The sequence below is a fragment of the Papaver somniferum genome, chromosome 8 (genome assembly GCF_003573695.1).
Source record: "Papaver somniferum cultivar HN1 chromosome 8, ASM357369v1, whole genome shotgun sequence".
Taxonomy (NCBI): domain Eukaryota; kingdom Viridiplantae; phylum Streptophyta; class Magnoliopsida; order Ranunculales; family Papaveraceae; genus Papaver; species Papaver somniferum.
Genome location: NC_039365.1, coordinates 1,719,823 through 1,731,023, shown reverse-complemented (window position 1 = coordinate 1,731,023; position 11,201 = coordinate 1,719,823). Strand labels below are relative to the sequence as shown.

The 11,201-nt window shown below is 38.0% G+C and overlaps 1 protein-coding gene across 1 annotated transcript; it reads right to left on the bottom strand.

The window, feature by feature from the left end:
* Positions 1–603: 603 nt before the first annotated feature.
* LOC113304161 (F-box/kelch-repeat protein At3g06240-like) lies at positions 604–1,473 on the bottom strand. The gene has a single exon (XM_026553219.1). It carries the CDS (start codon positions 1,471–1,473, stop codon positions 604–606), a length of 870 nt encoding a protein of 289 aa, XP_026409004.1.
* Positions 1,474–11,201: the final 9,728 nt, after the last annotated feature.

The following is an 11,201-nucleotide window of genomic DNA, read 5'->3' as shown; positions in this document are numbered from 1 at the left end:
ACGAAAAATAACTCATTTCAAATGAGTTTGAAATAATTTAAAACGGAACACAAATTTATACGGCTTTCTACAGCTAGAATATACAAATTGTAGTTTTAGGGTTCAATAGACTAATTTTTATTTCAACAGATTACGGGTTCTAAGTGCATTAGAAGGTAGTCTATAATAACATTTCCATTATCAAACCATCAATCTCATCTACAAGATAAAAAGATAAAAAAATAAAATAAGAAACGTTAGAAACACGGATTGAACCTGTGACCTTGTGGTTAAGGGCCAGACGCTGAGCTAGTTCAACTTTGGAATCCTCTTTTTTACGTAGATCCCAGAAATCTGGATATCCGCATCGCCATTCATCAGAATACCATTTTCTTCTCAAACTTCTGGTCATTTTACGGCTGACTTCTCCGGCCCCTTGTGTACCTTCATTAGTTAAGTGAAAGGGATATACTTGCTACGATAAAGGTTCTTCCCTTTAATATATCTGGTAGCAGCGGTTCCTTATATCTTTTAGTTTCCGTATCATATATGAATAAACTCGAATTACTCCCTTTTATTAAAATCTCATTGGTCTTGAAACCCCAAAAGGATGAAGAATAACAATCAATAGAAACCTGGACGCTCTCTTGGGCGATGGAAAAACTTTTGGCCCAAATGAAAAAGTACACAAAGGCGACCTCCTAACACTCTGGTACATACATCATCGTACTTATTATCTTTCAGAGGTTCTTTCGGTAGTGCAACTTCCCCGAAACTCTCACGGGTGATATCAAAAGAGATTAGAACATTTGAGTGTTTATCAAGGCTACGTGCATGCCAATGAAGAGCTCCTTTGTAGAGTACCCCTTGAAGATATGTGTAGTGATACTCAAAAAAGTAAGGTATGTTTTGAATGCTTTTCCATGAGTTTGATCCTAATGTATATATATCAACTTTAGAACTATTTGAACGATAATTACCATTAAAATCCATAACCCTTACAAATTTGTAAGTGTCAATATTGTTATCATAACCAAATCCGTAAACACCTAAGTGAAGCCTGTGAAAAAGGTTTCGTGGTGCAGCCGGTACTTTCTTGTACTCGTTAGTTGAAGGATTCCACAAATGTATTTCATGTCCACCGACACTCTTATTACCACAACATACGCAAAGCAAGCCATCACAGTAATATATAATATCAACGGCATAATCAGCTTGCAATTTGAAAGGGTAATCAATCCGATTGACAGTTATTGGCGTTGACGATGACAATGAATTATAATCTGCCGAATACATGCATTCGTTCTTCCAAAACAGAAGATTAGCATTGGTTTCTATGTTACTTATAAGATTATGGTGCATATTCATAAAACTACGATTACGAATTAACGAAAACAAAGCTTTAGTGTTGTATGCCCTCTTGTGTAAACCACTCTGTGGTCTGTCCCTATTAATAGTTGTTGTGTGCCTTAGTATTTTAAGACCGGCTATCATTGGGTGGTTGTGGACCGTTGATAGCTTGCCACGCTTAGTTTTCCGATTGAGTCTAGTTAGGGCTTAATTATTAGCCACTTAATGTGTAAGAAGGATTATCTTCTTCATCTATCAAAGTATTGTTTTCATTAATGAAATTGGTTGTGCCTCTGGCTCAGAATTTTGGCTTGAATCTCTTATTCGAGAGGTGATTTTCACCATTCTATCCATCTCTGTTTGTTAATTGTTGTAGGGATACAACAACTGGCATCAGAGCCGTTACAATCCACCCAAAAAAAAAATTCCGATGACTCTCAAGGAAGTTGCAGATAAAACTGACACTAATGTCGCTGATATTACTCAACTCCGTTCTGATTTCAAAACCCTCTCCACAGATCTTACTTCTCAGTTAGACACAGTCAAAACTATCTTTAAGGAAGCATTACAAGAGAATAATTGAAATCTCATTTCCTTATTCAATCGACCTCTACAGAATCGTCCTGAGGATAGTGGTGGTTCTCACAATCAGGATGCTAAAGGATTTAACTTCACCAATCACTATCGATCTTCCTCAGGTAACATTCACCGCCTCCCAAAGATCGATTTTCCTCATTTTGATGGTAATAACACTCGGGGTTGGATTCAAAAAAGTGAAAGATATTTTCAATTAAATAATATATAGAAGAACATAAGAGAGTTGATATAGTTGCAATCTATTTAGAGGGTAAGGCAGAACGGTGGTTTCTAAATTTTCAGGTGAATCGTCCGCGTATTACTTGGCCGGATTTAGCCTGACATTTGTGTGCTCAGTTTAAAAATCCTATTGAGGAAAACTTTGTAGGAAGCTTCAATAAGCTAATTCAAACCACCACAGTTGATGATTATTATGAGGAATTCAAATCTCTCAAATCTTTGATGCTAGAAATGAATCTTACACTTACTGAAGCTTATTTTGTCATGAGTTTTCTCAGTGGTCTAAAAGATGAGATAGGGAAATCCGTGTCTATGTTTCACCCACAAACATTAGCTACTTCTTTTTCATTATCTAGATTACAAGAACAGAAACTCAGCTCAGTGATCCACCTCCCTAAATCTTATACTAAACCCTTTAATTCACGTTTCAGCTCAAATAAACAATTCCAATTTAACAATTTCTCTCCTAATCCATCTCCTACATCTCCTAAATCTTCCCCAACGACTCCCAAATCTTCCTTTCACAACCATTCCAAACCTACACCCACCACCCCAATAATTTAAAAGCTGACACAGGAAGAAATGAACAAAAGAAGAGCTCAGGGTTTATGTTACAACTGTGATGAAGTGTACAAGCAAGGCCACTTCTGTAAAGGGATGCAAAAGATTTTTATGCTTCAGGTGGAGAATACTGATTCCCAAGACACTGAAGAGGAGGAGGAATTCTTTGAAGAAGCTGAAGTTTCTCCAGTTCATCTTGATATGGAGATCTCACTACATGCCTTAACTGGTCATGTCACTGGAGATACAATTAGAATACCTGGTGCACTTAACAATCACAAGGTTTCCATACTCATTGATTCTGGAAGCACCACAAGCTTTATTGACAGTGCATTGGCTGCTTCTCTCCACTGCAATATTGAAGCCACTACACCAATCAAGGTCACTGTTGCAAATGGAGAGCAAACCCTCAGCAAGGGTATTTTCCCACAACTACAATGGACCATGCAGGGACATGACTTTGTAAAGAATATCATAATCCTACCATTCGGTGGATGTGACATTGTTTTGGGAGAAGATTGTCTCAAGACATTGGGTGATGTTCTCTTCAACTTTTCTAAACTAAAAATTTCCTTTAAATATAGGGGTAAAAAGATTACATTACAGGGAATTTTTCCACAATCTTCTTTACTTCAGATGGGGGGTGCAACTATTAAGAAATTTTTGTCCAACAGTACTCATGGAATGGTGGGCCATTTATTGTCCATTTCTACACCCACTTCACCACCCATCACTCCTGACATATTGTTACCCTTGTTACATGAATTTGATAATATTTTCCAAGAACCAAAACAACTACCACCACAAAGGAACTTGAACCATAAAATTCCATTACAACCAAATGCTACACCAATCAACCTCAAAGTTTATAAATGCCCTTACATTCAAAAAAGGGTGGTAGAACAACTTGTCCAAGAAATGATACAGTCTGGAATCATTAAGCTAAGAAATAGTCCCTTTGCATCCCATATACTTCTGGTCAAGAAAAAAGACAACACATGGAGATTTTGTGTTGACTACAGAAAACTCAACAACATCACTGTCAAAGAAACGTTTCCAATTCCAATTATTAGATGAACTAAATTGAGCCATTGTCTTCGCAAAGATTGACTTGAGAGTTGGGTATCATCAAATCAGAGTGCACCTAGAAGACATTTTTAAAAATGCATTCAGAACACATCAAGGCCATTATGAATTTAAGGTGATGCCATTTGGCCTCACTAATACCCCAGCCACTTTCCAATCCTTAATGAATGAGGTGTTCCAACCTGCATTGAGAAAATTTATCCTGGTGTTTTTTGATGATATTTTAATCTACACCAAGAGCATGTCTGAGCATTTGGAACACCTGAGGTTTACATTCTCATTACTCGGAAAACACCAACTGTTTGTTAAACTATCCAAATGTTTTTTTGGTCAACCCTCTTTGGAATATTTGGGGCATATTATTATTGCTGCAGGGGTTTGTGTTGATCCAAGTAAAATTGCTTGTATGCAATCCTGTCCAACACCATCTACCCTCAAACAATTAAGGGGATTCCTTGTCCTTACAGGCTACTATATGAAGTTTGTTAAGAATTATGGTGCCATCAGTCAGCCACTGACTGCTCTTCTCAAGAAAAACTCATTTGTATGGACTTCAGTGGCCACATCATCTTTTGAGCAGCTAAAATTAGCCATGTCCACAACTCCAGTGTTGGCCTTACCAGATTTCACTAAATCTTTTGTGGTTGAAAGTGATGCAAGTGACTCATGTCTTGGAGTTGTCTTGCTTCAAGAGGGCGGGCCAATTGCTTATTTTAGCAAACCACTGGGCCCAAGACCTGGAGCATTATCAACATATGAAAAGGAGTTTCTTTACATTGTCTTGGCAGTTCATAGATGGAGACACTACTTGCAAGGAGCTAAATTCATCATCCAGACTGATCATCAAAGTCTCAAGTATTTCTTGGAGCAAAAGATCACCACTCCATTGCAACAAAGATACTTAATCAAACTGTTGGGATTTGATTATGTCATCCGATATAAGAAAGGAGCTGAAAATATAGTGGCAGATGCACTTTCTAGGAGACCTCGTGATTCATCCCAATGCAACTTATTGGCTGCTTCTACACCAGCATGGGCTCAGGAGGTACTTTCCAGTTATACTGATGACGAGAAGACTCAAGGTATCATTTCTAAACTTCTCCTCAACCCTTCTAGTATTGAGCACTTCACTTACAAGGAGGTAATATTGAGGTGAAAGAAAAAACTCTATATTGGTACTGGGGGTAACATTAGGAAGGCCTTATTACATTCACTACACACTTCTGCTGTGGGGGGCCATTCTGGTATTTAGGATACTTATGTAAGAGAAAAAGCCCATTTTTACTGCTCAAAAACGATGTTTTACTATTTGTATCTCAATGTGATACTTTTCAAAGAAATAAGAGTGACTCCACCAACTCTGCTGGCCTTCTCCAACCACTCCCTGTACCAGAATATGCTTGGCAGAATATAACAATGGACTTCATTGATGGTCTACCAACAAGCAACAGAAACAATGTCATCTTAGTGGTAGTAGACAGACTCACTAAGTATGCTCATTTCATTGCCTTACAGCATCCATACACTTTTTCTTATGTAGCTCAAGTCTTCCTCAACCAAGTTTTTGAGCTCCATGGTTTACCTGCCTCAATTGTGTCAGATAGGGACAAGGTATTTACCAACAACTTTTGGAATGATTTGTTCAAGGCCTTGGGTACAAGCTTGAAACTAAGCTCATCATATCACCCTCAAACTGATGGCCAGACTGAGAGAGGGAATGCTTGCTTGGAAAATTATCTAAGATGTGTAACTGGTCACAAACCTAGCAGCTGGAGCAACTGGTTGTCACTTGCAGAGTGGTGGTACAACACCAGCTTTCACAGGAGTCTCAAGATGTCTCCATTTCAGGCCTTGTTTGGTTATCTACCTCCACATATAGCATTTCCATCCACTGCTACTACTTCTGTGGCTGTTGTAGAAGCTTACTTAAAATCAAGAGACTCTATACTTGACATCATCAAAGAATCCTTACATAAAGCCCAAGCCAGGATGAAACTGTATGATCACTCTTCCAGAGTGGAAAATTTTTTTTGCAGAAGGGGATTTGGTCTACCTCAAACTTCAGCCATACAGGCAGGCTTCAGTATCTCTCAGAAGGAATTTTAAGCTATCTGCAAAATACTATGGACCCTTCAAGAAAAATTCAAAGGGTGGGTGTTGTATCCTACAGACTTGAGATGCCTTCACATTCCAGGATCCACCCAGTCTTCCATGTGTCCCAGATGAAACAACACACTGGGTTGAAACACACCCCTTCTCCTACTCTACCTGTTGTTGGCCTCAACAGTGAGGTCATAATGCTACCAGAGAAGGTTTTGCAGAATAGGACAGTGCTCAGGGGTGACAGAATGGTGCACCAAAGCCTCATACAATGGACCAACTCAACTGCTGAGGATGCCACGTGGGAGGACTCATCCAATATTAGGTCTCACTATCCTAGATTTGTCCTTGAGAACAAGGACGACTTTCAGGGGTAGGCAATGTTGTATCCCCTCTTGTGTAAACCACTCTGTGGTCTGCCCCTATCAATAGTTATTGTGTGCCTTAGTATTTCAAGATCGGCTATCATTGGGTGGTTGTGGACCGTTGATAGCTTGCCACGCGTAGTTTTCCGATTGAGTCTAGTTAGGGCTTAATTATTATCTACTTAATGTGTAAGAAGGATTATCTTCTTCATCTATCAAAGTATTGTTTTCTTTAATGAAATTGGCTGCGCCTATGGCTCAAAATTTTGGCTTGAATCTCTGAATCGAGAGGTGATTTTCACCATTTTATCCATCTCTGTCTGTTAATTGTTGTAGGGATACAATATTTACTTACACACTTAAATCGGCAAAGAGACTTCACCGGCAATCTGATGAAGATCTCTTGTAGAATTTCTTCCGTAAAGTTTGACATTGCTGCCGGAGGAGGAAGAAATTGCTTTTTTTTCTTTTTTTTTGTAAGCAAGTTCTGTAAAACCCTAACTTGAAATTAAGAGCTAGCGGTAATGATCCTATTAAACCCTACCCGAATGCCTTGACATTCGTGGACATGCATACATCTAGTCTCTCTGGTCCCGTTTAATAGCCACTTCTTTATGTCCCAGAGTATATGCCCCGTGCTGACATCTGGGAGATGCGTATGGATTATACCGGATGGAATGTCAATGTTACGTTGAATTTTTTTTATCGGTAAAGAATTTGATGCTGGCGAGTTTCACATTCAAGTCACTGGTATCATCACCCAGTGACTTTACCATTGCATTACGTTGATCTTTATCCATTAACAACTGTATACCGCGGCATTCTACTGGATAGAAATTATTTATTCCGTCGTTTTGACTTGGATGTGCTACTTATTGAGGAAGGTGAAGATTCATAGCGTATGATGTTAACCCGGATGTTCATGTAGAGGAAAGTTTTGAGAGATAATATTCAACTTATTACTAAACCAGCTACTAGAAAATTAGCAGGAAAAGGTGGAGTGAAACGTATTAGTAGATTGATTTATGAAGAGACCCTGAACATGCTAGGATGGATGTTTTTCATGACTTAATACTTTGAAAACGACAGGGAAAAACTATTAAGGGTTTTTCTAAATGAAATGTTTTAATTATGGTTGAATATTTCTGATTTTGTTTCTTTCAGTTTGATTTGATCTGTTAAATTTGGTGTTTGTCGTTATTTGTTGAGTCAAATTTTGTTCAAATGATCAGTGCATTCGAGTTATCCGTTCTGTTTAAGACAAGACAACTGAGCAGTACTACCATCAGAGATATATACTTCCAAGAATATGCTGGTTTAAATGAGTTTATTCATCAAAAGCTCTCTTCTTGCTGAAATTACAGCCAAAATATGTGCATTATTTTAGAAACTGCGATCTGTTGAATGATCTTCAACAATGTGATTCCTGACCAAGGCAAAGTAATCTTGTAAGCTAAAACAACTCAATTTAACTTTTGGTCTAGCAAAAGCGAGTGGCTGGAAACAGTTCAGGTGGAGAAATTGGTGTCAAATTAACTAGATAGTTTCTTCAGTTAAGTATACCATCTAGCATCTCATGTTTTTAGAGTACCTTGAACCGTCAAATACCTCCGCTGGTACCTTGAACCTGCAGTCGCGACAGCAGGTATATATTAAGTCAGATCCAATACCTCAGCTAACAGTCGTCTTATTTAAACTAAAGATTAGCATCCGCTGCAGTATATGACGTTAACAGTTGCAGGAATGAGCGAGCATTTCGGTAGGAGTTTGGAAGGGAATTTTCAAAAAGAAAACCAAAGAAATCAACTTAGGTAATCCAGCTTTGCTGTTCAATTTCGGAATTTTCTTGCTTGCGGAAACTCCCTGAAATCTGGAGTGTACGCCATCAAACAGCAGAATCAAGAACATTACTTTTCAAGTAACTGAGTTCCATAGCTCACTGTATAAACCTCAATCTCATGCAATTTTCACATGCTATATTGATTTCACAAAGATTTCCAACTCATATATGCATATACAACAAAGTTTAGTTACTGCAACAAATCAGTAAAAAATCAAAAACAATCTTCATAATCTCCAGTTTATCGCCACTAATATCTTCATGGAGCTTCAGTTTTCATCGTTGACAACCACGCGACGACACAGCGGGCATGAGTTGTCAGTCTTAACCATCTCACAAGACAGTTTTGTTGGGAAAATTGGTATCCCGAGCGCAGTGGAAATCAGGATCACAAAGAGCAATTGGTGATTTGAACCAAACATGGGAGAAATAATAAGACAGACAAAAGATAAATAAACACATACACAACCACAACACAAGATATACGTGGTTCACCTTTATAGGCTACATCCACGGTCAACATCACCAGAAAAACTTCCATTAAATCAAAGACCATTACATGCTCTTTTGTAACCCAAGAGAAGATCCAAAGATTTAACAAGACATAACTGAGAACACCATCGAAGAAACCATAGAAACCAATTCTCTAACCATTCTTCAAACCAGCCTCATGTCTTCTCTCTACACCGTCTTCATAGCTGCTAGTAACAGAGGAGAAACATGAAAACCCTGTAAACTTGGTTTAGGGAAAAGCCCCAAACCCTAAACACTAAGACACCAAAATCCTCTCTCTACAAGTTTCTCTATCACACTGATATTAACCTTCACGGTAGCACACGATCCTCCTAACAAAGAAACCAAAATCCTAAGCACAAGGATTTACCACTCTTCTAGGTTGGATTATTTACAAACCTACAATTCTAGTCCTATATATAGAGACACAAACTTGGCCCTTAAATCATTACTTTAAGAACAAGGTTTCCTAACTTGGACCTTAAATTCCTAAACTTTAGGAATAAATTAGCACCAGCTAGAGTTTGACCAAAAATCGAACTTTCACAACCGACTAAAAAAAACAATTCTTCACCTCGGATCATGCTTCCAAGCATGAGCCAATCTAACAAAGAATTACCTTAATTTGATTGCACACCATCTCTATATACCCATAGAATTACTTTGAAGATCACACCAGAACTTCCATCTTCATAGAACCATATCTTAGACCAAAACACCACGATGTTGATAAAAGTCTCCAACCATCTTCTTCTCGAAGAATACTTGTGAAACTGGCCACGTCTCACAAACACCATGAAATTTTCAATCACCATCAATGAATCCTTGCACAGACTCCACCGTTGATCACCAAGAGAACCATCCAAAAGAATCACCATTAGCTCCACCTAACCAGTAAGCTAATAACATATTGAACTCTAATCAAAAAGGAAGAATTAGCTTCAATATCATATTCCAGCAAATGTCATGATTACTGTGTATCTGAAAACAAACCATCAGACATCTCCACTGTGATTAACAGGCTTAGTCCTTTGAGAGATTCCCAAAGTCATCACCAATCTGACATACTTTTACCACCATCACACTCAATATACTCGCTCAGAATATATACCGTTTGAATGCCCATATTACTGCGGTACATGCTTCCGAGATCGGGCACATTCTTGATATTACGTGCAAGCCATCAAGAATACTCTAACATAGACTTAAGAACATAAATCTATAACATCTCGTGCATAACTTCGAAGCGTTGTTGGATCTGCTTCTACATGAGACCTCACACCCCCATCCTTTCATAAAACTTTGTAACCCATTCTTTATAGTGTATGATCACTAACACTCTTCAAGAAGTATATATGTATTCCACCTAATTCCACTTTATTCTGCATCTCATACTACATCTTAAAACAAAACGAAGAACATAAACTTCTACCAAGTTGAACCTCCCATTTATGAATCACATCAAAAATCCATCTTTGTGTAAATACCGATTGAAAACATTATCTTCAAAACATATTTCTCCACCCGAACAATAAACCATTGTTTAATTCCAGGTTCAATCACACCAGCTCATCCTTGGCTCTGATACTAATTGTTGGGAATATTGGTACCCTGAGCGCAGCGGAAATCAGGATCACAAAGGGAAATTGCTGATTTGAACCAAACATCGGAGAAATAATAAGACAGACAAAAGATAAATAAACACATACACAACCACAACACAAGATATACGTGGTTCACCTTTACAGGCTACATCCACGGTCAACACCGCCAGAAAAAATTCCATTAAATCAAAGACCATTACATGCTCTTTTGCAACCTAAGAGAAGACCCAAAGAGTTAACAAGACATATCCGAGAACACCATCGAAGAAACCATAGAAACAATTTCTATAACCATTCTTCAAACTAACCTCATGTCTTCTCTTCTACATCGTCTTCATAGCTGCTGATAACAGAGGAGAAACATGGAAACCCTGGAAACTTGGTTTCGGGCAAAGCCCCAAACCTTAAACACTAGAACACCAAAATCCTCTCTCTATAAGTTTCTCTATCACACCGATATTAACCTTCACGGTAGCACATGATCCTCCCAACAAAGAAACCAAAATCCTAAGCACAAGGATTTACCACTCTTTTAGGTTGGATTATTTACAAACCTACAATTCTAGTCCTACATAGAGACACAAACTTGGCCCTTAGTTACTTTAGGAACAAGGTTTCCTAACTTGGATACTAAATTTCTAAATTTTAAGAATAAGTTAGCACAAGCTAGAGTTTGACCAAAAATCAAACTTTCACAACCGACTAAAAAACAACAAGTTCGAGTGTAGTATATGAGAACACGAAATTTTGATCATTTCAACTTCTCTAAAAAAACAACATGTCGCACAACAAACTTCATCTTCTCCTCGTATGTAACGCGTTCGCTCGAGTTTATCAACCGCAGATTGTGAAACAGGATTTCTTTTTATTCTGTTATATTCTTCATCTTCCATATCAAAGTCTTGTTCAAATTCTGGATCTTCATATTCCGGATTCCATATCAAAGAAAAACCATCCAAAAAAAAAATACAAATGATTAAAAAAAAA

Coding starts and splice junctions, on each gene's coding strand:
- LOC113304161 (XM_026553219.1), bottom strand. CDS start 1,473: ATGATAGCCGGTCTTAAAATACTAAGGCACACAACAACTATTAATAGG.